This window comes from Lagopus leucura, unplaced genomic scaffold, assembly GCF_019238085.1.
Source record: "Lagopus leucura isolate 7727_CA_CO unplaced genomic scaffold, USGS_WTPT01 Super-Scaffold_100030, whole genome shotgun sequence".
In the NCBI taxonomy this organism is placed as follows: Eukaryota; Metazoa; Chordata; class Aves; order Galliformes; family Phasianidae; genus Lagopus; species Lagopus leucura.
Window position 1 is genome coordinate 3,093,242 of NW_024962281.1, and position 26,516 is coordinate 3,119,757.

The 26,516-nt window shown below is 40.6% G+C and overlaps 1 protein-coding gene across 2 annotated transcripts; it reads left to right on the forward strand.

The window, feature by feature from the left end:
- The first annotated feature begins 403 nt into the window (after window positions 1-403).
- On the forward strand, window positions 404-26,199 carry SMAD5 (SMAD family member 5). Of its 2 annotated transcripts, none has more exons than XM_042881505.1 (7): window positions 404-517; window positions 17,037-17,644; window positions 18,479-18,730; window positions 19,422-19,541; window positions 20,167-20,388; window positions 22,884-23,140; window positions 24,241-26,199. In XM_042881505.1, exons 2-7 carry the CDS (start codon window positions 17,242-17,244, stop codon window positions 24,382-24,384), a joined length of 1,398 nt encoding a protein of 465 aa, XP_042737439.1. In that variant the 5' UTR covers window positions 404-517; window positions 17,037-17,241; the 3' UTR covers window positions 24,385-26,199. The 2 variants fall into 2 exon arrangements, with proteins under 2 accessions (XP_042737439.1, XP_042737437.1); XM_042881503.1 differs by lacking the exon at window positions 404-517 and adding an exon at window positions 8,151-8,279.
- The last annotated feature ends 317 nt before the right edge of the window (window positions 26,200-26,516 follow it).

Sequence of the window (26,516 nt, forward strand, 5' to 3'; positions counted from 1 at the left end):
CGCTTTCATGCAGAGTGACCTAATGCAATAGTCAACGCCCTGAGATGCATGGTGCTCTCATTCTGCACACCAATAGAGCTGCACTGGATGAGCTACTCAGTGCTCCAGGCACAATTTACACCGTGGCAAAGCGGTTTTGGTACGGATTGCACAAAAGGCACAGTACAGAACATGGCTGCACGGCTGCACACCAACAGCATTATTCCAGGCTGAAGGCCGGGAGCAAAAAATAGACTAGAAGCGTGGAATGTTGCTAAAGGGAGAATTTGAACTGCCTGCCCTACTCGCACACATCCCAAGGCCGTTCCGCGGGGGGTCCGCGCCCTCCCGCGCCCGTTTATCGCCATTCCGGCCCCGTTCCGCGGCGCTGCCGAGCCCCGGGCCCAGCGGGCAGCTCCGCCCCTCGCCCCGCAGTCGCCGGGATGAGAGAAAACAGGGAGAGAAACAGCGACCGCCTGGGAAGCAGCTAGTGCGAAAGTAAGGGGGCAGAGCATGGAGCGGCAGTAACGTTCTGAAGGTAAAGCCACGTTCGTTTGCTCGTTTGTTTTGTTTTTCCCCGAGCTGTGGGGTAGTTTTGCAGCAGGAATGGCGTCACTTTATAAAAGTTCGCAGATTTTACTGATTTAGGGGGGTTTTTTGGGGGGTTGTTTTCTTTTCTTTTCTTTCTTTCTTTTTTTTTTTTTTAAGTGGGGCTGTCCTATTTGCGATGCAGCCGGGCGAGGTGGCCGAGATCTAAATATAAGCCTGCGAAGACGTGTCCCGAGATAGCGACGCCGATAGCAGAGCTATTGTTAACTTTTGGGATTCCAATTAAATCCTGACACGTTAAATATTTATTTAATGTGCGCGGAGACGGGGAATTCTCGTTAACTACGCTAATGGAGTCAGAACAGGGAGAAAGGTTTTTCTCCTACCCCCCTCCCAAACCTACATGGGGACTTCCCAGTCTAACGCGGGGTCTGCGTGCTGAAGCACGGGCTGCTGTATGAACATTAAAGGACAAAACGTTTCAGCTTTGTTTTAGGAGTTATGTTTCAGTTGGTTAAGCAAACTGGAGCATTTATTTTTCCGTTTCTGCAGCTGAATCCAAACATAACATTCCAAAGGATAAAATCTGTTACAAAATAAAACCTACTTAGTGACAGCTGAAGTTATATTCACGGTCTAAAAATGATCTGAAAGCGCCTCGAGAATCCTAAATGTCATTCCCAAGATGCGGTGAATTGTAATTTGGGTTGTGAACTATTTTAGGGACTGTGCCTTAAATGGGCCCTATCTGTGCAGCTGGAGCAAAAAGTCAATGAACTTTTCCTCAACAGTGTGAAACATGGAGGTGTTTCCATTGCAACTCTAAGGCCAACTTGTTCCAGATTTGCAGAAACATAATGTTGAAAATGTATTCGTCAAATGTTGATCTCCTTCCCTGTGTTTACTTTCCAAATGTATGTCAGAGGGCAGTGAAGAGTGGAAGAAGTCCCATCAGAGATAAAGTAGTGATTGAAAAATAACGTTTGCCTGTTGTTGTGAGAAGCTGCTTGGTGATCACCTCATCTTATTGGCTTCTCCCTCGAGTTTTAATTTCTGTTCTTAAAAAAAAGAAAAAAGTGGAAATATCTTTATAGTGAACAGAAGGAAATAACTTAGGACGTGCTGTTCAACACTGCACCATGCTATGACCAGTAGCGCTTTTATTTTATGACAGATATTATTCCAGTTGTATATGTGGGTGTTGATACTGGAGAGGAAAGTATGGAACCCAACTTTTTGGTCACGAGGGTGGGGAAAAAAGTGTCCCACAGTGTGCCACGAAATTTAGATATGAGTTCTAAAGGCCTGGCATGGCATAATTTGAGGTTTTTTTGTTTTGGTTTTTGTAGCAACGTACCCAGAAGGAGAAAGTCAGGTCCTCTCAGCTGCTCCATGGGAGAGCTTTAGTGCTCTGCATTGCCATCACTAATTGGTGCTGTGCAATCCTCGGGTGATAAGGTGCTGTTAGGAAGTTGTCTTATGAGTAATTAAGTTTAGGTCTAGGTATTATAAAACGCAGTGTCCTCTTGACTGGTCTAAGCCAAAAGTATCTGCATAATGACTGGAGGGATTTAGCCATAGGTATTGTTCTGGCATATACAGTAGGAGGTATTATCTTTACTATCATAGATATAATTATTGTAACAGATCCCTTCTATTTCAGGTTGCTCCTTTTTCCCTTCCTTTCGTTTTATTAAAAGGACATGCTGTACCTTTCTTCAGTTTAAAATGCTGATCTTACTCATAAGGAAGAGTTGGGGGTATTTTTGCTTTTTTTTTAATCTCTGAGAGTGTTTCTGTTTATAGTATTCAAGCTTCTCCATAGAGTGGGTGTAACCAGGAGAAGAATTTGGTCCATAATGCGAACTAAATTTTCAGTGCTTCCACTATTTAGAGCTCCGCTGTGTTAAAAATAGCTTCCCTGTGGTTTTGGCCATGGAGCCACAAATACAAGTTTTCAGCGCTGAGTTATTGTGGATGTTGGTCCCAACTCTCACTACAAGAAATGGAATTCCAGCTCATGACTGTCTCAACAGATGGCTGTGTTGAATGTGAGCTTGCATGTTTGATCTCCTCGCTGTCCCAAAGACAGGATTTGTCCCACTCAAATTCCAATCACTTTCAGAAGGGAGTGAGCTCAGAAGGCAGAGCTTGGCCTTTGGAGTAAAAAAACCCTGGGAATAACCGAGGCCATGCTCAGTTTTTCATGAGGTGGTAACTTGGAGGACTGTGCACAAGTGTGGCTGACAGTGGAGGATGTTAAGCAAGTGGTGGGGAGGTGAGTAAATCTTCAAGAAAAAAGAATAAAAACAGTTTTATTTGTAGCTAATATTGAGCACGGTTGACATAAAAGAAAGCTCAGTGATCATATGATGTTACATCTTCCCCGTTGTCTCCAGGTTGTTGCAGGCAGCTTGCAAGAGGTGAAGGCTGTCTTTTCTCTGAGTTCAGCAGTGAGGGTCAGACTCCAAAAGGTGTTCTTTCATTGTGAGGTTATGTTCTGGAAATGGTTGAACCTCACAGGTTTAGAAGAATGGGAGTCAGAGTACTGTGTGTCTATTTACTGTCGAAGTAATGATGAGTGGAAGCTAGGAGATAGTCTAGAAAAGCAGCAATGCTGGAAGAATATTCAAAGGAATTGTACCATTTTACATTCTTTTATTTATCATTTCTTCTGTGGGAGCAGTGTATAACTTTGCGTTAATCAGCTGGGACATTTTTTCCATTCCTCTGGGAAGGCTTCTGCCTCCCATTCTGAGAAGCAGACTGAACTTAGCAGTATTTTGCCCTGACCAAATGCTGTGCACAGGTTTCAGTGGTAAAGGGTTCCTGCTTTGATAGGGACTTTGCAACAGGTCTCAGGGTTCTCAGGCAAAGCCTTCTATTCTTGATTACTTCTTAGGCATCTTAGTCTTCCTACAGTGTTCTTTTGCCCTTCTTAGGACTTTGACTTTTTTTGTCAGGTCTTTTGACATTTATAAGTTGAATGGTGTGTTCAGTTTTGAACCTTTAGCTGACTCTCAGATCTGTCATCTCAAATACCATCTCTAAGATATTCACATTTTTATTCTGTAGAGCGTGACAAGACAATGTTGATTTGAATTGACAAAACCTCTACACAGTGTCTTTGTTTCAAACATCTTGAATCTGCTACATCTTGAGATGTAGCAGTACTCAGTTACCTGTTTGATCTCATTTATCCTTTCAGTCTCGCTAAGAAAAGCTGGCAGCTTTAAACTTGCTTGGGAGTGTATCTTTGGCTTACCTGCCCTCCCTGATCTACAATTCCATGTTAATGTCTTATATCTATAGCTTCAGGAAACAAGAGTAATCCTTCCCTCTCCTTCTTTGTGTTGCTTTGTGAGTTGAGTAACGTAAGATTTCCAGAAGTGTGGCTGTAACAATAACAGGGAACTGAATGGCCACGAGCCAGCTAGCGTAACTTTGCAGCAGCCCACATCACCAAAGGCTTAAACACTTCTCATAAATAAACACTTCTAATATATTTCATCCAGACACCGAGCTTTTTTTTTTTTTTTTCAATTAGATTTAACTTTCTTAAATGTGTGATGTGATGTACACAACATTTGTATTGCTTTCTTGTTGTGAGGCAGCCGCTTACCATCATTGTGCTGGCACTCAGCGTGCTGTACGTTGTGAGGTTATTTAAGAGGACCAAACGGCCAGTGTGAACATTACCTTCCTTTCCACCGGCTCTGCTTAAACATAACGCTCTTTTTCTGCCTCAGAAACGTATGTGAAGGTATGTATAGTATGTTAGCCCCTCCTTAGCCTTTCCCACCCTGAAAATTTTCAAACAGGGATGGCACGTTCCTCTCTTCACTGCCAATAAAAGAAATAAATAAATAAAAAATTCCTTTCACAGCATTTTCCCCTCCCCCCATTTCTTCCCAGCTGACAGCTGTGAGCGTAACTTTCAGGAGCTATCCTATCCAATTCCCCCGATTCTGTTCTTGAGTTGGATTTGGTTTAAATACGCAAGTCATCTTTCACACTGCAGGGTTTTTTTAAGCATAGCAATGAAGTGGCTTTGCCAGTGCTCAGTGCAGGTGGAGACACAGCAACTTTGTTTGTTTGTTTTGAATGTATGTGTTATAAAAAAAAATAATTCCCCCCTCACGTCAATTTAGAAAGTTGTCTGAGAATCATTTTGAACAATGCAGTCATCTCAGAAGTGACAGGAAGGCCAAAGTTTCACAATAATAAAGCTTTTTTTTTCAAGATGATTTCCTTATAATTCAAACAATCTATTTGATTTTCAAACTCTTTCAAACCAAACAAAAAATCCTATTAACAAATGGAAGGATCATATTCAAAATGTAGCGAGAAAATCAAAATAATGGAATTTAAGAAACTTATTGAACTTCGTGGTTGCTTTTCAGCCGTGGAAGTCCTGATACAAAGCGGGGCAATTTTTCAGTTGATTAGTTTGTACTTTGATCAGACCGTACGGTTACAGCTGGCTCCAACATAAACATGTACAGCAGCTCAGGTTTTACGAGAAGACAGTTTTCTGTCCTCGCTGCCATTATGCTGTGTGCAAAGGAATGTGAGACAGGTAGTTGTACTTCAGTTGATTTTACAAAGCCAGAGGAAATGCATAAAGATGTGCGCAGTTGTCTCTGCGGAATCTGAACACACAATTATAATTAAATTGTTGAGGTAATGAGAAGGTTAGCTGGTTATTTTTTCCTGAGATGATCGGAGTTGCATGTCTGTATTTTGAAGATACCAGGTTTGCCAGGGCTAATGGACTGATGGATTCGTCAGTTATGAAATTCACGAATTTCCTGAATTCATAAAATCACTTGATTTCTGGAAACTACGTTCAGGATGCCTTGAGTCCACTTGATGCAAGCCTTTTATTGAGCTTTTTGTTACCAGAGTACACCTGCTGAAGTACAGCAGTAGAGATTCAAGTGACAGAAACCATGTATATTGTAGACAGGCATAAGTGGTGTTAATTTTCTTGTCACCTTAAGGGTGTACAGTCTTGGATCATTAGATGGTAAATGTAAATTAGCCTTTACGCTGCCCCACTGACTAGAAGAGTCAGTAATCTGTGACAAAATGACAAAGAAGAGGAAAGCTGTTTTTGGAGCTGGTAGATTATACAGACAATTTTGGACTAGGATAATAATAAATATATTGTGCTTAAGAGCCAAGTGCTTTCAGAGGAGCGGTGTGTTGCAAACAGACATGCCTGACTTGCCAGTAGTTTTAAACTGAGAACTTTGCACAACTCAGTTTTAGAAAACTTGCAGTTTTCTCTGTCCTCTCCCATATGCTTGCATGCACACCTGCAGTGTTCTTGGTCATTAGAATTCTAGTACCTCTGCAGGAAGAAGCACATCAGGCCTCTGCCTTGCAGCCTTGCTTGACAACATACAACTGTTTTGTAACTTCTTTTAATAAGAGAACATTTTGTTTTGTGGAGACATGATGGCTGGCACATGAACAACACCTAAAATGCCTGCTGCCAATTTGTTGTTTGTTACTTGGTTTATTAATTAAGTTACACAAAAGATTTGGAAAAAGACCAACAGTTGTTTTTTGTTTCTTTTTTGTCCCATATTTTGGACTGCCTAGCCAAAGGAGAACAATTGCTGGTGCAGAGATGCATGAGAGTCCCCAAAGGAGGTTAGCTCTGTTCTTTCACTAAACTAGACTGAAGCCATACACCTTCACTGTTGTCATAAATTTTAGTTGAGATATCCTGTTGGTATATTCATTGAACTCTGTATAGATCTGATCAGAGTACGCCAGTGCTAAAAACTTCTGTTGGCTTTAAAAACAATCAAAAGCCACATGGTTTTGAACCAGAAAATAATTTCCTAAAAGTGAAAACATGTTTGAAATTGAAACTTGAGTTCACTGAAGTTGGCTCACTGGATTCTTTTTCTCATTTCTACAACCTTTACCTTCCTTTTCTTTAGTATTTTGCTTAAGTTACATAAATAAAGCACAGTGTTTCATGTGGTTTCTTGCTGGCTTAATTATGTAACATACAAAATGTAATGTCTAGATACAATCATTTGTCTTTTCATTTGCCTGTTTCTAATATTTTTTTCAAAAAAGTAATTTTTTAGTACCAAGATTCATTTGGCACGCTGGATACAATTGATAGAACAGATTTTTAATGGCTGGAAGTTGGTGTAGTTACATGTCCTGCAAGAGATAAAAATTTGTATAGAAATGATGGTTTGGCCTAGTATATCCTTCCTATGGGATATTTTTGCCACAGGAAGTAACTTTTCCCTAGAAATTTACGTAGTGGATCAGGCTGGGATTCAGCTGAGCTCAGCAAAGTGTCTGGAAAGACCTCTGGTCAGCCTCCTTTCAGGCACCTTTGGATTATGAACTAGTTAGTAGTCTTCCTGTAGAAAGTTTCCTCTTAAAATCACTCTGTGGGCTAAAGTGTGAAATACTTTGCTTTGTTTGTGCATCTTCTTTTTACCCACACAAAGATAAGCTTCTCAGCTTATCAGTGCCGTCAGTTTGGGCCTTGGCAGTACATTCTGGTGAGCAGTTCAACTTGCAGTGCAGAGCACATCTTTCCGTGCAAGTCTCTAGAGCCTCCCTGCCAGTCTGTCCTTCTAAGAGGCTTTTGCATGGAAAACTCTTTTTTTTTTGTTATTGATTTCAGTGGAAATATGCACATTCTTTAGTTCTAGCTGAAACCAAGTGTTTTGGTATTCTTATCTTCTGTGGTCTGTTGACGGGAATGTCAAAAATTGAAAGGATGAAGTCACGGTCTGGAACCTGAGACCCTTGTATCCATCGATTTACATAGTTTAAAATGGCACGAGATAAACAGCTGGCAGTGTGCTTGATCAAGGTCAGGCATTGCTGTGGCTCGCAGGAGGTGCTGGCCAAGCAGCTCTGTGCCGTGAGCTGCTCTGCACTTCAGCACGGAGCTGGGAGGAAGCAGCAGCCATTTCCACAGCATGCAGCAGGGGCTGTGAGATAAGTTTTTTGTACAAAAGTCCTGGTGCATGCACACCTCTGTGGAGCCGTTCCTAACGCTGCTAACAGGTTATCCCAGATCTTTACGCTTTTACGGTCACGATGAGATCCAGCTACTTGTAAGCTGTACCTCAGAGCTGCACATAAAGCTCAGGGACGCACAACATCCCACAGTACTCAGAACAAGGCCGGTGCCTGGCCCTGGGGAGCAGATGGAGCTGGCTCCCGTCCCGCAGCGTGCCTGGCTCGACCTTCGCTAGGCCTCAGCTCTGCATTCCTCTCCAAGAGGTTCGTGTGGGGCAGCACGGAGCTCGAGGAAAACTTTTTATTCCTCCATCTTGAGGTAAATTACGTTCGGGACAACAAAACGTTGAACGCTTGGATGTGAGTTTTTTTTGTTATTATTTTATTTAGTGGCTACTGGGAACGACTACCACCGAGCCCTTCCGCCTCTCTCCCCCGCCTCCCCCCCTCAGCGCTCCTGCCCCGGCCCTTCCCGCCGCGTCCGCTTCCTCCCGTCCGTCGCGCGGGGCGCCAGCGCGCATGCGCCGCGCTCCTCATCCCGCCCGCGCCGTCCCCCCGCCCCGGTTCCCCCCGCCCTTCGCGCACATCCGGGTCCCGGCGCTGGCCCCGCCGGCGCCGCCGCGCCGCTGTCCCCTCCGCGGGTGCCGCATAAAGTTTTGTTGAGAGCGGGCGGCCGAGGCCCAACCGCCGCCTCCAGCTTTAACGGACGGAGGCCGGGAGGCCGCCTCGCTCCGCGCCGGGTGGGTCGGGGCGCCCCGAGGGCAGCCCGTGGGGGGGCGGCGGCGCGGCCGGGTTGGTGGTGGGGCGGGGGGGGGGAAGCCGCGGCCCGCTGGGAAACTTTCTTCCTCTTTCCGTTCCCTCCGGCGGGCGGCGGGGTCCTCGGGGTGCGCGGGGCCGCTGAGGGGATCGCGCTGACAGCGGGGGGCGGCCGGGCCAGGTTGGAGGCGGCAGGGGGGAGATGGGGCAGCCCTGCTGTGTGCCTGAATGGAGAGACGCGCTGCTGCAGTGCTAACGAGAGGATGGGCTGTTTCGTGTTTGTTTGTTTGTTTTAAATATACGAGAAACTTTGTTTTTAAATGGTCGTAAACTCCGGACAAACGAATGCGTGGAGTGATAAATGCCCGTGCTCCTAGCGCTTTGGTTAAGAGGCACTTTCTTGCAGGCACTTTCTTGCAGGCACACTTTTCCAACCCAGAGTTTGGCCTGTACTGCCAGCTGCTTGGCAAAAGATGGATGGAGAAGGGCAAGTTTTGTTTTCTGGGGGCTGTAAAGTTAATAGGAGGAAATACGGTCTTGTGGTTAAAGCACAAGACTGGGAATCAAGTGATCGGTGTCCTCCTAATGGAGTTTCTGATAGCAGTTTGAGCAAATCCAGTGAGCCTCAGGAAAATGAGAACGGATTTCCCACAGGCTCAGTGATAGTTGCTGAATCTCTAGGTGGAATCTGTGGGTTTATAGCTGGCATTCGGTGAGTGATGGGAGTGTTCTGCTATAACTAAATGTGTGAGGAATAACTGTCAGCATGAGCACTAGGCTGTAAGTTTTGGGCTGGGAAATGAGATTGTCAGCGTGTGGTGGCTTTAGATGAAATCTGTGTTAATTTTCAGGTAATTTATCTGCCGTATGTGGCTTTAAAGTTGTGAGGAATGAAGCTGGTACTGTGTGCTGTGCTTCTCGATGATGGGAGTTGTGCACAAAGCGTCCTTCCAATGCTCTGAGGAATCAGAGTCTGATTGAAGAGGAAGGATAGAATGGTGCAGACGTTTCACTGTCACGTGCCCGTGCTGTTCAAAAGCTGTAATACTTTATGAAGTTGGCAGCTGTTGGTACTGGAAGTTAATAGAAGAAGCAAATAACTTAATTGAAGATGTTTCATAATTAGTGTGTGTTGTAACTTCTGAGCGCTCTGTGTAGGGTGTTGCTGAATTTAATGTCTTAATCCCTACTGTTTGATAGTGGTTTACTCTTACATCTGATATTTAAATTTTGTTCCCTTGGTCTTGAAATTGCTGGTAAGTGCTTAATGGCACTTATTTTTGAAAACAAAATCGCAGCAAACCTTGTTTTTGCTGGAGTTCATATCCCCAAACCTTTATTTTTCTTTAAAATATGGAGACGATACACTTGAGGAAGGAATGTTCTTGTTTTGTTCTTTTTTTCCAAAAGAATTTCCTAGTGGAAGCCCAGGAACTGCACAAGATGGGCAGTCGTGGTAGGGGTGAGAAATAGAAAAAGAGGATGAGTGGCTTCCTTTGCATTTTTTTCTCTCTTGATCACAAAAGGTCACAGCAAAAGGCTGTACAGCGATTATGCTGCATGCAGCTGCACTGGGTCCTTTTTGTTGGAGGTTCAGAGTTTTAACCTGTGATGAACCTGAAGGAATTGTAGCTTTGGGCCCTGTGCTTCTTGGTTCTTGTTATGAAGTCCAATTCTTCATCCTGCAGCTTGAATAGATAATCTCTTTAGCAAAGTTTTCAGGATGGTACAACATTATCTGAGCTGGAAGAAATTCCATCTCTCAAGATAGCGTGCTAATGCACTATTAAGTGTAGTTTATATTTCTGTAGTTTGTCTAATGGCCTTTGAAAATTATGCAGTGATCTGTAATGCTCCAGAGGACACTTTTAATTTCAGTAGGATGTTCTCTGTGTTCTGTTTATGGCTCTCTAGAGAAAACTCTTAAAAATCCTTTGTTGCCTTTGCCAAACTGTGTACCTGCAGCCATACTGCTGTGGCAATTCAATACAAGCCTGTATTCCTTCCTTCGCTGCCAGTTAAATGCTTCATGTTGATTCAGACACATTTCTTTTACTGTCTCTGCTGGCTTTGTTAAAATCAGTTTGAATGTGTTTTTTTTCTTGGAAGGTCTTGAGATAATTTTTTTTGTAGTGGCTGGTTTGTTTTGTTGAAGGAGAGCAGAATTAAAAGATATTTGTTAGCTGAGAACACTTGAGGTGTTTCACGACTAACACTGATAAACAACTCATTACAGACAAATTGAACAGTAGTTGAGGACTTCAGCCATTATCATTAGTCACAGTGCAAGTTCCTGTGCTGTTTTCTGGAAGCCTTTTCAGCGGTGCTCCTGTGACCACCTAGAAAAGTTTGGCTGGCACTTCAGTGTGCTTGACCAGCGTGGGTTGGCAAGGTGCAGGACGCCGTCTGCCAAGTCTGTATCCCTGCTGACCTACCACCAAGGCTGCGCCTGCCAGGACTGTCATCCTTGACAGAGGATCTTTGTCAGAATTGCTGCTACTGATCCACCAACTATGAGGTAGTGTCTCTGAATTCTGGGTCAGTGGATGTCACAAACTGACAAATTTAGAATACTTCGCCATTCATTCATTCTGTGCAAGGGGGGAAAAAAAGCTTGCTGAATTACTATTGTCAGTGTCCCCTCCAAATCCTGTAGCTTTTGTAAACTTGTCACAATCTTAATGCAGTTCAGTTGGAATGGAAGTGTATACACACACACACAACTTTATTTTTTTCCCATCTTCTAAAGCTTTATGAATGTCCTTAGCCCCTGCTTTCAGGTTACACTTTTTGTTGGCACTTCACCTATTTAGTGGCAATGTTTAGGATTTTATTCTTTGATGAAGATCTTTACATGAGCAGCCGAATTTTTGTAAAGCTTTGTTAATTTCTTCATGTATTTTAGGGCGTTTGGAAAGTGTGTCCATAGGTATGGCCAATTTTTCCCACTTCTTTTTTTTCCCAGATGGAGTATTGAGTCCATTTTAAACATTGTTTGCTTGGCCTTGTCTACCAACAGTGGCATAAATTTTTGTTGTCGCATGTAGTGAAATGTAATCACGTCCTTGTATGTGAATTTAATTGAGAAAGGGATGCCAGCTTGTAGTTACTGCTGTGGTTACAGTAGATCCTGAATATCCTTAAAAATATGAGGCAGTGTGAGGGCTTGACTGTCAGAAGTACTTCCTATGATAGATGATGACATTTTTCAGCATAACGCTTCTGTTGGAAAATGCCAGTTAGCTGAGGGAGCAAATGTTTCTGGTGAAATACTTAGAAGAGGGATTCTGGTTCTCGGGTTGAATTTGCAACTTTTGAGAACTGCGAAGTTGTGCAAGTAGAGCAGTTTCAGACACCAGGCCCATGCAGGCATGTGATTTTTCTTTTCTAAATGAATGTGTTAAGCAATAGGTACTACCTTTTTTCAGGCTTGGAAAGGCTGGTTTTTTGCTCCTTCTGACTCCTCCACTCTGTCACTCTTTAACTGTTTTTGTTGTGGTGCGAAATGAGTTTTCAACTTTCTATTCTTTGGTCACATTTTCTCCTGTGGTTTCCTTGGCATCATTTGGAAATTGAGGTGCCTTTGAAATGCTGTGGGGTTCTAGTGAGCTCTTTGTGTTTGGACCACTTTTGTGATAAAGATCACTTATTATCACTTGTTCTATTTTATTTTTTTTCAGTGAGTTATAAGAAGACTCCTAAGAAAAACCGAAATCATCACCTTTGTTATCTGAGCTGCATGGTTTTTATGATATCAGTTCTGCCATGTACTTGCATTCATTACTTGCATCTTGGGCTTGGCCTCACCATTTTTGTTTCTTTGAAGAGTGCTGGTTAAATACTTCTCAGCTGACAAGAGTTACATGCTTCATTTTTTTTAAGCTGTGCTAGATGCTGTACAGATGTGGAAATGAACAAGTACTGTGTGAGAAAGCCATGTCTGAAGTTACAAATGCATTTTTTTTTGTTTGGAGAGCCAGTCAGAGTTAATAAAATTTTTGAAGGTATCGGACAATTCTTTTCTGGTCTTGTTTACATGTATTATTAGTTAGAATACGTTGCCTTACGAGGCATGTTTAAAGCAAAGAAGTCCTGTGCTAGTACAAAAGCAGCAGTGTTTCAGTCAACTGGATGTCCCCTTAGATACACAAGTCCAGTTCTGATGGGAATACCACAAGTTCCTTATTGGTATCCTCCATAAAATCTCTTTTCATCTTTTACTTACCCCAGGGGACGTGAATTAAACAAATAGTTGATAATATTCTTAATGAGTAAGGTGTCTCACAGGATAATTAAAGGAAAATATTTTGTGTTCCAAAGCTGTGGTGATGGTTGGGAATTATTGCCCAAGTTCTTAAGTGTGACCTGAGGATTAATTTTAACCTTAATATGCAGGGGAAAAATATGGAGCTAGTGCTTATACCATGTTTGTCCTCCAGAAAGGACTAATTTAATGCCATTGCATTTAAAAGGAAAAAAAAGATCTGACTGAAACCAGGTGGATGTACCAGGTTGTGCTTTTGGACAGTTGTAAGAATGTACTGATGGCTGGATATATTGTAACAAGCTGTAATTGAGGGTTTTGAGCTTTCTCTTTGTGCATGTGGGGTGTTAGTATGTGTATGGACTTCAAATACTGAAGCATATCGAGGTTGAAGGGTTCAATTTGGTTAGGCACAAAAACTGACTGCAAAACAGTTTGGACTGGCAAGTCTGAAGCAATTCTAATAAACTACCAATTGTGGGACTGGTTAGAAGGGCTGGTTTGTTTATGTTATGAAATTGAGTCTCCAAGCAGTTTCTAATCATGTGCAGTGAAGTTCAGCTTTCAGACTGAGTATGATGCTACAGGAAGCTTTCTTAATTTGCAAACAAGTAAATTAGGCTGGAAAAGAATAACACTTGTGCATTTGAAATGCACGCTTAGTGTTGACAGCAGGAAAGGAAGATAATGTAGTTGTTAACCAATTTATGCTTCTTATGGGGTGATGGACTACTTGATTAATGGTACTTAAAATTCAGATCTTGCAGCTGGGAAATTCTGTGTTTGGAATAGGAGGCAGTAGTCTAAGAGATGCTCAGAAGAGCTACCAGTATTGGTGAGCTGTGCTGTTAACTTGCTTTGTTTGTAGTTAGTTGGCTTGATGAGGCATTAAGAAGGGATTCACACAACTAGTTCCCTTCCATTTGCTCTACTCTTTAGTAGGAAGTATCAGTAATGTCTGCCCCAAAGTCTTACAGGATGCAGCCCCTGCTACCTTTAGTTTCTATCCATTCAGATCCCCCTCGAGCCATCTCATGCAGTACTGTACTCTGCAACATGGTTTCCAACTGAGATTCTCATTCTACTTCCACCTAAGGAAGTTATTGCCTGCTGATTCTAGAGGTACAACAGTGTGAGCAATTTATGAGACACTATGAAGGGAAATGTCACTCTTTAAAGTATATTTTTCTGCTCATGTATCTTACAGTGTTGTGCTGCTGGTAATGCATATGTCTAAAACCTTGGGAGAAATTGGTTGTAAATGTAGATGATCTGGTGAAGCTTGTAAACGTCATGATTATATAGAAAGCTGTCAGTCATGAGGTGCTGGGATTACATCAAGTGCAAGTAAATGTTCCAAATGTGCTTTATGCACTTCATGTGGAAATGTTAAAACTCCTGAAGAGTTGTAGCTTCTATGTGAAAATGTTTTGATTCCTGTGCATAGATGCCCAAACCCATGCTTTGTGACCTTAAATAGCTCCAAAGAAGGGAAGACTTTGTCGACAAATAATTTATGAATCTTTTTAATACCATTCTGGTATTTTTTAATGAGAAAGCCGTAAGTCTTCAGTGTGTTTTGTTCCAAAACGAACTTCTCAAAGGCCTATGATGATGGTTTCAGTGTCACTTATGCTTCTGGAAGCCTGTCAGCAGTTTGTTGCTGGATTTCTTTTTCCCCACGCTGTTCTAGAGCAGGTAAAAATGCACTTCAGAAGAGCCTAGAAGGCAGCATGGGTGGCTGGTGTGAATTTGCTGCAAGCATTCGTATCATTTACAGCTTCTGCACTATCATTTTTCAGTGGTTGTATGTAGAATTTGTATTTTTTTTGTGATGTTGCTCCAGGAATCCTTGTGCTGCTAGGCTTTGTGTTTGATCGCGATTCTGACTAACAGAAAGTTTTGAGAGCAGATTTTTTTCTTTAATTATTGTTTACAGAGACAAAGTCATTTCTCAAAATTCTCTCGACTTGCCCTACAAATACCAGTTACTATAGGGAATTGCTTTAGTAGAGCTATTGCAGCTTTCTTTGCTTCCAGTTAGCTTGTTTATTCTGAGTATAGTCGTGTGTAAATGATGTTGAAACGATATACAGCCTGTAAAATTTCATTCCTTGCTATTGCATGTACTACTGCATTTGAAATACCGATGGAAAGAAAAATACACGTGATCATAGGAGATGGGGCAGTTGTAATGGAATAGATTAGCTGCAAGAGCTAAGAGGCGTTTATTGAAATCTCTTTGGAGCTTAACTCAACAGCAGGATTTCTGCCTCCATGCTTACAATTCTTTGAAAGCATACTTAGAAAACAGCAGTTTTTAATTGTCATCTCGTTGGCCTAAGATTCTAGGTGGGTTCATTTCCTTTGTAGGGGTGTGAGCAGCTTCTGAAATCTTGCAGCTATTGAATGTACCCAAGGCTTGGAAGTAAGTTAATTGTGACCATAAACAGCTTTTACTTTTTAGAACGCTAAACTTTTATCACAGTAAAAGAATAAATTTAGTCTGGTTTGGGCCAAGTTTATCTCCCTTTATGCATTTCCTGTTACTTTGAAGGGTGAAAAGGTTCTCATGTGGAACTATCCTAGGGAACTAAACCTACCTTGGAGGTTGGCCATGTCTTGATTTCTTCAGAAAGTCAGTGAAACATAATTTAAAAAAAAATAAGAAAGCTTTTTTTCTTTTCATTTTTGCAGTGCCCTCTTCTAAGGACCAGGTGGGGCAGTGGGAAACATCAGACTTTTTAATTTCTCTTTGTTTTCATTGTGTTCGTTGCTATCTTCCATTTCTTTCTGTATTACTGAAAAGCTGAAGAATCAAAGAAGTGCTGGTGGGGCTGAGCTAGGAGTGAAATAGGTGCATTGTTTTGTTTTTTTTCCCTGTGAAAGGTTGGTTATAAAACTTCAAACCTGTACTCTTCATCACAGCTGAGTGTCTTTTAGTTCTCTTCCCCACTTCCCTCACCTTCTGTGGCATAAAATCTGGAATGGTTCTATGTGGGACAGCATAAATGAGGCCCAGAGGGGTGTGCTGCATCTTTTATTGGAGCTGCTTACTATGTAGTTTGGTGTGGGCTTGAGCTCTCAGTGCAATACCAAAGTACAGTAAATGAGTAGGGTTAGTGAAAGCCTTTTTGTTCTTGTTATTCTTGTTAAGGTACCCATCCATGCCTTTAAGTGTGTTTTTAAATGTCTAAATGCTTGGAAAAGCCTTATCAGAAACTCAGTCAAAGGTGGGAAAAGATAGCCTTAATTAAATGCAGGAATCGAAGGGAAGCAGAGTAAAGGTTCACAGACCTTCATGTTAGCCCTTTTTCACTTATGTGCACATTTGGTGTTTCAGGGTCCATTAGGTTTTTTAATTCACCGCAGTTTATCAAAAGTTGAGAGACAATGTTGTTTGGCAGTTCTGTAGCAAGAAAGGAAGCATCTTTTGTTATTGACATCCTTTCTCTTAGCTCTGCTCTTGCTTTTTGCCAGCTGCTCATTGTCTATACTTGCTTATTTAGTATTCACAAGAGATTTTACAAGTTCTTATCAGCTCTTTGCCACAGGACATCATTTCCTCTTGTCATCGTTACTCCTTAATTTGGGAGGGGGGATGGTGTGTGAAGGGTGTACAGGAGAGCCGGTGAGTGGCAAAAACACCATTCATGAATCTGCTTGGGGTGCACAGCCTTGTTTTGTTTCTTCTCTCCTTTCTAAGGCGGTTCATAGCAAAGGTCACATATCCAGTGCTTGCTCTGCCGTGCTCCCCCCTGCTCTTTTCTGGGGAAAGGAAAACAATTTTTTTTATTTTTTTATTTTTTTTGCCAAAAGCTAAAAATATCCAGTGCTTCAAATATTCTTCTTAGAAGATATAAGGAAGTGCAGCATAAAAATAGCCGTAGCTGAAAAGATTGGCCGCAGTTCTGAATGGCTCAGAAGGGATTGATTTGGGGGGCTTCGTGCTCTTTAAAAATGATGGAGTATCTAATTTGAGCTCAGGTATTTGAGCTGTAGTGTTTTCTCCTTTTCAGAAATAAAGATCTATTTGTAAGGCTGATTACTTCTCTGAAGCAGTGTCTGTGGATCCTGCTGCTTCCACCATGACTTCTGCTTGTTTCTGGTAGCAGCTTTGTATCTTCAGGTGAAGCTCTGTGATATAAGACAAATATCTTAAAGCAGATTTCCTAAGTTTGTTTTCAGCTCCTTCCGGAGTTTCCTTCTGAAGAAGTGTTTGGACATTAATGTTGACAGAAACCATGCAGTCTCTTTGATCGTCTAAATGTCTCTTTTCTCACCTATTAGAGATAAATAGATGGGAACTCTGGTAATGTTTTCCTATATTCAGCTTTAGGCAGAGATTCTGGTAGGGTAGGAGGTTTGTTAACGACAACTAGAGTTAAAATGAGCATTCTTTTAATATTATCTTTTTTTTGTTCTACGTTATTATTTACTTGTTTACTAATTGCTTGTTTACTCGTCTTCTTGATAGAGCTAAATTGGAAGAGTTGATTGTTATTTTTGAAGTGAAGACTTCATCACTGACGTCTATATGTTTATTTGTCAGCGTCCAAGAAGTAATACAGCTCATCAGTGGCAATAACTGCCTTTGGTATACACTGACATTTATTTGAAAGCAAGAATTAACAAAAAAAAGGCAGGCAAAACCCAACGAGTCTTTTGAAGACGTGTGTCAAATGACGTCAATGGCCAGTTTGTTCTCCTTTACTAGCCCAGCTGTAAAGCGTCTGTTGGGCTGGAAACAAGGAGATGAAGAGGAAAAATGGGCAGAAAAAGCTGTTGATGCTTTGGTAAAAAAGCTGAAAAAGAAAAAAGGTGCTATGGAAGAACTGGAGAAAGCTTTGAGCAGTCCAGGACAGCCCAGCAAGTGTGTTACCATCCCTCGTTCTTTAGATGGACGACTTCAGGTTTCTCACAGAAAAGGCCTTCCCCACGTAATTTACTGTCGTGTCTGGCGTTGGCCTGATCTACAAAGCCATCATGAGCTGAAGCCATTGGATATTTGTGAGTTTCCTTTTGGATCTAAACAGAAGGAAGTCTGCATCAATCCTTACCACTATAAGAGGGTGGAGAGCCCAGGTATGTTTGAGCGTGGCTATCAAAAAACAAATAAAATCCCCAGGAATCACATGTTCTTTGCATCAGTACCATACAATTAACCTAACTTGGTGTATGAGGAGGTTTGGAAGAATAAGGTCTTCAAAAGTGAATTTTTTCTTCTGAGGTTATGGTATGAGCAGGTATGGTCCATTCCATACCAGCTGTTTTTCCTTATGGTAAAACATGGCTTTCCCACAGATCTTTAAAGACTGCTACCTGTAAAGTTAGTGGCAAAGTCCTCATTTGCAATAAAGAAGGAAGGCAGTGATCAAAAGTCTCTGCATCTCTGTTGCAACTGACTGTTGTCTGCAAGTGCTTTAGCGCAGCACTTGAATTCCAGACTTCAGTACTCCTGAATTTGAAGGTGGAAATCCCAACTTGGCAATACTTATGCATTGTATTATATATATATTTTTTTGTCTTCAGTGAAAAGGTTTAGATGTAGCTATGTAGTTTGACTAGTAATATGGACTGAATTTCCATCTGTACTGCTTTTGTAATACGCAGAGTGGGTTTTACACTTCTAAACCAGTAGTTTGTTGTGCACTACATGTGAACTGTTTTGGTTTTTTGTAATTTAAAAAGTTGCTCTCGATTGCGTGAAATATAAGTGTATTTCTGCTCCGTTCTTCTGCAAGACTGGAGTGTTAGTCCTTCATACAGAGAGAGGGGTTGGTGGTACAACAGATTAATGCTTTCCTCCATGCACATTGGTATTGAAATTTTCATGGTGAGCAAAATTGCACGTTGTTTATATCCTTTTCCTTCTATCTAAGTGGTTTGTTTGGTTGGGTTTTTTTGTTTGTTTTCCAGTTCTACCTCCAGTGTTAGTGCCTAGACACAGTGAATTCAATCCACAGCACAGTCTACTCGTTCAGTTCAGGAACCTAAGCCACAATGAACCACACATGCCACATAATGCGACGTTTCCAGATTCCTTCCAGCAGCCCAACAGCACTCCATTTTCCATTTCACCAAACAGTCCCTATCCACCTTCTCCAGCCAGCAGCACTTACCCAAGCTCCCCAGCTAGCTCTGGACCATCTAGTCCATTTCAGCTACCTGGTAAGTACAGCCCAAATGTGAACTTAATGGAGAGATTTTATTGCAGTACTTAGCTGCTGTGATACTTACAATAAATTGCTTTGTTTGCGTTTTGAGGAATTTTAATCCTAGTTTTGTTGCTGGTCAGAGTTGACTGTCATTGTTTTGTCTTTCCAAACGTTCTCTGTCATGTGTACTGTAGTAGTGAAATACTTTGCACAGTTTCAATATAAGATAATTGATGTGTGCTTTAGAAGAACATCTAGCAATGAAACAAAGCAGATGGAACAGTCCAAGCAGAAAGTTTATTAATATTCTTCTCTGGAGAATACCTAAATATAGCATTTAACTGAAATAAAAAATAATTCTCAATAGGAGAAACTTAAATACTTTGAAAATAATGGTGGGTGGGAGCTAAATGGAAAGAGCAAAGGGAAGAAGGTCTTGAATCTGCCTGGTTATTGCTGTGATTTATAAAGCTGAGAAGGTAAAGGATTAAAGAATACATTTTTGCAGGAGCTCAGAGGCCTTGTTAATGCCCATTCTACATGGTATCCCTCCTCTTGTTGTGTGCAGGTTCCTGCAGACCAGGTGTTTTAACCTCTCTTGTTGAAGGCTGTTTTACTGTGTTTACAACTCAGCTGTAAAGCGCAGAAATAAATAGTCTACGTTGTTGAGGTTTATTCACTCTTTTTTTTTCTCTTGTGTGTAGCTGATACTCCACCTCCTGCATATATGCCCCCTGATGATCAAATGGGGCAGGATAACTCTCAGTCTATGGACACAAGCAATACAATGATCCCTCAAATCATGCCAAATATATCTACCAGAGGTAAGTTGTATAGTATGATGCAGAAGTAACCTTGCTTGGCTTCTTAATACTCGTAATCAAATTGAATGTATAACTTCAAATGGTGCAGTAAATCTGTGCTGGTAAATTGAAGCAGTACAAAAAAAAAAAGGATTTGCAACAGCAAGAACTAAGAAACAAAATTTACTGTGCTCATCTGCCTCTTGCTTTTAATGTGTATTGTGGCTTAGTGTAAGCTGAACTTTTTCATCTGCTGCTGTTTTTACCTGCTGTCAGAATTGTATATGCACAAGGGCTCTGAAAATTATGACCCAAAATACCAATAATTAAAAAAAAATTGAAAATGAAAATGTAGACAGAAGCATCATGTGTCACCTGATATCACAGTCATCTGAATCTTTTGTGTAGGATTGGTTTTTTTTTTTTGCTTAATGTCTGCCTTAAAACAGGAAAACAAAATCAATGGTCTAGCAGAAATGTGTGAAAGTAAGTTAAAATCATTAAGATTTTAATCAAGACTTGCTCTTGCCCATCACAAATACTGACCAAGTTGTTATTACCTATTGGTATTTTGAAATGCTTACAGTTTCAGATGTGATGTGTTAAATTTGATGTAAACTGACATTTCCATTTTGCTTATTTTCAGATGTTCAGCCTGTTGCCTATGAAGAGCCCAAACACTGGTGTTCGATTGTGTATTACGAATTGAACAATCGTGTTGGGGAGGCCTTTCATGCATCTTCTACAAGTGTCTTAGTAGATGGGTTTACAGATCCCTCCAATAATAAAAACAGGTTCTGCTTAGGTTTGCTCTCAAATGTTAATCGCAACTCAACCATTGAGAACACTAGACGACATATTGGGAAAGGTGAAGTTTCATTCTGTTTTGTACACTTACAAAGTTAATCCTTGCTTTCACTGTTACTGGTTTTATTTATGAGTAGTCATTGTAGTGTAGTGCAGAGATATTGAAACAGTTTGTGATTTATCTTCCTCTCTAATATCTGAAGATATTTTTTCCGTGTGGATTGGTTCTCATCGATCTAGGAGTTGCATATGTTTTTTTCTTTAGCAGTAACGTAAGAAAGTACTTGTATTTACAAACTGTTGTTGTAGGGGCTTTTTTGTTACAGTCAGTGATACTCTGTATGTAGAAAGCTTTATTTCAGCACCGACAAACGCACAGGACTTCTGAAATCCTGTATCTTCTGCTTAAATACTTCATGCTGCTTTAGAGTGCATCAGAGTGCTGGTTCTTCTGTTCATGGAGCATATTACACTGCTGTCTGCAGTATGTTAATATCTTGCATAAGTTGGCAGCGAGACTTTGAAGTGCTAATGTAAAACTGCAAGGGCTCATTTGTCTGAGTGAATCCATGGGTGTGTTTGTGTGTGGGAGGGATTCCTGGAGACAGCAGGTTGTGCAGGATCTTCTAGTTTTCCCATACTGTTTGGCTGATAGCACGTAGAGATGCACAGTGTTCATCTTTGATGGAATGTGCTTGAATTATCTTAAAATGCAGTGCTCCTTTTCTGAGTACCTCCTTTTTCATAATTAACTAAGTCCTTGAGAAGAAAACCTGCCTTCTCTTGCACGTATGAGACGTTTTTTAGCACATAAAATCATTGGTTATGTTTGAACTCCTGTTTTCTTGATACAACTCACTGTTACTGATACTGCTGAACTTCAAGGCTTGTAATGTCTCTTAGAAGGCTTTTAGGTAGAAATTAAGCATGGCGAAAAATTGCAGTTGTTCTGGAGACCAAATACACCTTAATATTTGTTAGAATATTAAAGTAGATGCAGTTCCGTTGTCTGAGAAAAGGAAATGGTATCAAGTGAGAACAGCAGACTTTTGGGAGCTGAATGGAGGTAGGGGAAAGGCTCTGTGAGGTTCTTTTGGTTTGAGTTACTGCTGTGGCTGATACTAGTGGAGAAATGTTACGTATCCACTGGAGAAGGTAATAAATCTAAATTAGATCCAAAATCGTGTGGAGTATTGATCTCAAGGAAATCTGGAGCTTTAAAATGTCTGTGTGTTTAGTACTAATTATTAATCTAAAACTTTGCTTTGCAGTAGCAATTCTGAGTACAGTTAAGATTGTTTTGGTATACAATATTATTTGTTTATGGCTTTTGTTTGGAGAATCTTGTGATTTTTTTGCTTCTTTAAAGCTACCTGCTTCTAATTTCTCAGCTTTTTCTGCAGAAGTATTGCACTGCAGGAGTAAATGACCTCTAATTATACATTGGATTATTTTTGAATTACCAGTATTCTTCCCAGACTGCTGGATGTATCTTGCTTCTTTTTAGCTCCCTCAGTAGGCTTATACCCAAAAGAATTTAGCAGCAGGTGGTAGTTGCCCTTGTCTCTTTAAATAAACACGATTGTGTAGTGAAAATGTGTTTTTGCACACCCCAGATTTTCTGCCAGCTGCTTATAGTAGGTCAAGCCAATGGTTCCTCTGTGTGAACTTTGTCCCACCTTAGTCCCAAGTGGATCTAGCAGTGTTCACAACAGTTGTTGCTGTCTGAAAGATCAGCTGGCATCTGTTGACTTGCTGGAGCCTCATATGGCAAAGCATGGAGCAGTCAGCAGGGCATTTCAGAAAGCTTACCAAAGTGAGCAACATCTCAGGTGTGTGACTGTGACGGGTGGAGGAAAGGGAGAAAGTCTGGCAGAAAGAAGGCAGGAATCTCAACTGAAGTACCAGTGAGAGTCCGTGTTTGAGCACTGAAGGGATCAGTGGGTGGCTTTTATACGTGTTGAATAAGATGTAGTGCTCTAGTAAGCCATTCATAACAGAGGAGGGAATAATTTATATGCATAGCTGAATGCAGACAGTGGTGACAAATCTAGGGCCTCCCTTGATTTTTAAGGTCCGTAAATCCTGATATTGGTTAAGTTGTCCAGATAGTTGGACATGCATCTCTTTTTGCTTGATAAAACGTGCCAAAAAAGTGAGCAGGCTGCAGACACACTTTCACATTTGTGTCTATCCCTGCTCCTGAGAATTTCGTTGGAATTCCCATAGGCGGAAGTTACCAGATTATAAAGCTGCAGTTTTAAAATCTGCCTGAATCCTCTCGGAAACTGGCTTGGAGTAACTGTTGGTGTGTGGAAGCAGGATTTTTTTGTCTCTTCTGTAATTGACGAGAGAAGGACATCTAGTGGTTGATGTGTAACGAAGCTTGCATTTTGAAATGAGAAACTGTTACCCTGTGGCATAAGACAAAACAGCTTTTCTGAAAAGCTCTTCAGACAGAAAACTGAGTTGCCTCTGATTTCAAGGGGTTTGTATTAAGTACTTTATTTTTGGAGGAAAAAAAAATTAATGCTTTTCTCAAACTTTGTTTTCAAGGAGTTCATCTCTACTATGTTGGTGGGGAAGTCTATGCTGAGTGTTTAAGTGACAGCAGCATATTTGTACAGAGCAGGAACTGCAACTACCACCACGGCTTTCATCCAACAACTGTATGCAAGATTCCTAGTGGATGCAGCCTGAAAATCTTTAACAATCAGGAATTTGCTCAGCTTTTAGCTCAGTCTGTCAACCATGGATTTGAAGCAGTGTATGAGCTCACCAAAATGTGCACCATTCGAATGAGTTTTGTAAAGGTAAATTATTTTGAGAGGCATTTAAGCTTACTGTGGATTTCAGTAGTCAGCAGACTGTGCCAATGTAACAAAGCTATTTTGACCTCATACGAGTCTTTTCAATTTAAAGTACATTGGGAAGGTTAATTAGGGAAAGGGAAATCGATGCAAGAAAAGCACAGCTTGTCTTGTTAACTATTGCCTGTATTTACTTCAGTATTCAGGACATGATTTTAATCATTGTAGCTACTGTTAAATTATGAAGGGAGGTCTGGACTTGTGCACTGAAGTTGAATGAGCAAAGCTAGCTAACTACACGACCCCTAAAAAAACCAGTGTGGGTAAAGAGGAGCATAAGGGATTACAGAACAGATGTTCAAACTTCAGACACTTAATATAAATAAAGATACATAACTGCATTTTCAACATGGAGAAAATACACTGTTTAACAGGACAGTTTGACATTACAGATTTATTCTCATAGTAGTGTTTCCTCAAATTGGCTGCCAGTTTCAGATTTAGCTTGAAGTTCAGGCTTGTGCCATCCAGACTTTTTGTCTGTTGGTTTTTTTCATCTTGTCCAAAAGGAAAGCTTGAAATGATGTGTTCAGAGTTAAAATGAAGTGTACTAGGAAGTCTTTATACCACAGATATAAATAGACTTGTTGAAGTCAGTACAAATCGCTAGATCTTGCCTCAGGGTACCCCAGCTGTTAAATACTGAGTATACAATGAGCTGCTTTTCTGAAATTGTTGGAATTTTATCTTGCCAATTGTGATAAATGCTGTTCAGATGGAGTGTGTGGAGGAAGAAGTGGAAAAGAACTGTAGCTAAATCGAGGAACCTCTTTGGAGTCAGCAGTCTGCTCTCCAAAGGAACTTGGATGGTGATGCTGGGCCTCTAGCAGGGAGGACTTGATTGAGGCTTCTGAGTGCAGCTTCTCTGCCACTCCTTCCTGACCTGCTGATTTTTGTTTTCTTGAGATGATAAGAATTGTTTAGATTTTGAGTTAACTTCAGATGAATTCCTTAGATGATGACTCTCTGCTAGTTGTCAGTACAGTTATTTCTAGATGCAGGCATGTTTTCTTGATTGATAACATGGTGTTCATTTTTTGTAGGGGTGGGGAGCTGAGTATCACCGACAAGATGTCACGAGCACCCCGTGCTGGATAGAAATTCATCTTCATGGGCCCCTCCAGTGGCTGGATAAAGTACTTACACAAATGGGTTCTCCTCTTAATCCCATTTCATCTGTTTCATAGTGTTGAAATTCCTTATTGAAAGCCTTATTTTTAGTGAACTTATTCTAATTCTAGAGAAACTTCCAGCGTGGATACTGTGAGCTATATGGAGAATGGATCTTATGGTTTTACTTTCTTTTTTTTTTTTAAAATCCCTTTGTGACCAATTCCATTGTGTATAGCTGAGCAGTTTTACATTTCAATTTGTTCTTGTGATGCTTAAGTGACAGTTGAGCCCTAAGGGAAAAAAAAAAAAAAAAATCTATTGGAAAAATTCAGAACGCTTTTCCCCTCCTTGGAGTAGAATTTAAACAGGCATATGTCTTAACTGGAAATTATTTTTTGTCCTGTAGGGACAGAATGATGAAGACTGACTTCAGAAAATAAATACATATCATAGTTCGTTGTTTTTTTTTTTTAATGTTTATAAAAACGTTTGAACATGTGCAGCTCCAGCTTGCAAGCTGTATTTTTAGTGTAGTTGCTTAACAAATTAAGTTTGACATCTGTCATAAAGAAAATTAGGCTTTATTATGGCTAATTTGCCTAATTGAACAATGTGACTTTCTTTAAATGTACACATGAAATATACTTTTTACAAATGTCGGAGTGGTGTAAAAACACTTTGTCTATTGGAAAATGCTGTCATAAACACGTTGTATATGAATGCAGAATAGCAGTTCTTAGTCTTTTCCCACTTCAGTTTTGTACTATTGCTTTTAACCACCATTTTAAATAGTAACTGATACAAGGTAAACATCTTGCACGTTTCTGGAGTAGTGATTTTTGTTTTTTCTTTGACTTACACTCATGCCATTTGGATGTGGTTGCCAAGGCCTATTTCTTTTTAGGTACCCTTCTCTATTTTAACATAAACACTAGTATTTGTAAATGGCAGTGCCTTGCTATTTTTTCGAAGGAGTAAGTTGTTTTTTTAATTTTCTTTTTGGTGTTTTAGCTGTTTATTTTGCCTGTCTGGAATTGATCTGTGTTAAGCCTTTTAATCTCTCAGTAGTCATTATGCAGTATTAGTGATTACACTGTATTTAATTCACTTTCAGTATGAGTTTGAGTCTCTTTGAAGGCTGCGAGTGGCTTAGCAAATTAGTAAATGAATGCAGAAGCTCTTCCTTCCAGATCATGTAATTTAATACAGGCCTGTTGTTAATGACCAAAAGCAATCACTTCTTTTGTAGACTATGTGAAACAGTGATTCTTGAGCCTGTTCTTAGCGACAGGTGTTCGGTCAGAATACTTGTAATTGGCAGCTTTATGGAAATCAAGGACTGCATTAGTATGAAATGTATCTTTTTGTAAGGAATTACGTTGCCTCTGCTGTTGTATTACTCAAACACTGTACTAAACACTAAAAGAAATCAGCTCAGTAACATACGCGTAGTTTTCCCCTGTAAAAGTAAAAACGATTGAAGGAACATTCTAAGAGAATTAGAAGTGAATTATACAAAATCCATTTGCATGCAGAAAAAGACCTACTGTTAGTTTTAACTCCTCCATTTTCCTGGATATCTTTTCAGGACAGGGTGCAGTGTCTGGGGGAGAGACTGAAACCTCTGAAATGCAAACACTTATTAAAAGACGTGCTGCAGTTAACTACTGCAATCCTGAGACGTTGATTGCTTACACAACTTCTTTTGTCTTCTATTGAATGACAGTTTCTGCTCAAATGTGGAAATCATGCATTATATGGTACCTGAGTAAGAGATCATCTTAAAGGAAAAAAATTGTTTACGTGTCATTAAAATGTTTCTTATGAAATGCCTTAAAGGAATAAACTGTAACACTTCTGCAGAACCCTCATGTTCTCTTGTACAGGTATTTCTGTAGTACTTGGTGATTTTATTGTTGGTTTGTTGTCTTTTTTTTGTTGTTGTTCTTGTTGGTTTGTTTTTTTTTTTTAAAGCAATTTCTTCAGTGTGTGTTAAAGCGAATGTGCATCTTCAGGAGAAGGGAGGAAGACAACATTTGCCACTCACTTCTGGGGTCTTCTCTTTCATTCTTCGAAACAGCAACCCTGTTGACTGAATAAGATGCAAAGTCACTTGGCCACAGGATCAGGCTTCCCATTTTCCTCTCCCCGGGCCCGACTTCTATCAAGTTGCTGAATATGTATATTTGACACTACGGATATTTTT

Excerpts from the sequence above, each read along its gene's own strand:
- SMAD5 (XM_042881505.1), top strand. The coding sequence starts at position 17,242 with ATGACGTCAATGGCCAGTTTGTTCTCCTTTACTAGCCCAGCTGTAAAG. Across the intron at positions 17,645-18,478 it reads TAAGAGGGTGGAGAGCCCAG|TTCTACCTCCAGTGTTAGTG; the intron begins GTATGTTTGAGC and ends TTTGTTTTCCAG. Across the intron at positions 19,542-20,166 it reads GCCAAATATATCTACCAGAG|ATGTTCAGCCTGTTGCCTAT; the intron begins GTAAGTTGTATA and ends GCTTATTTTCAG.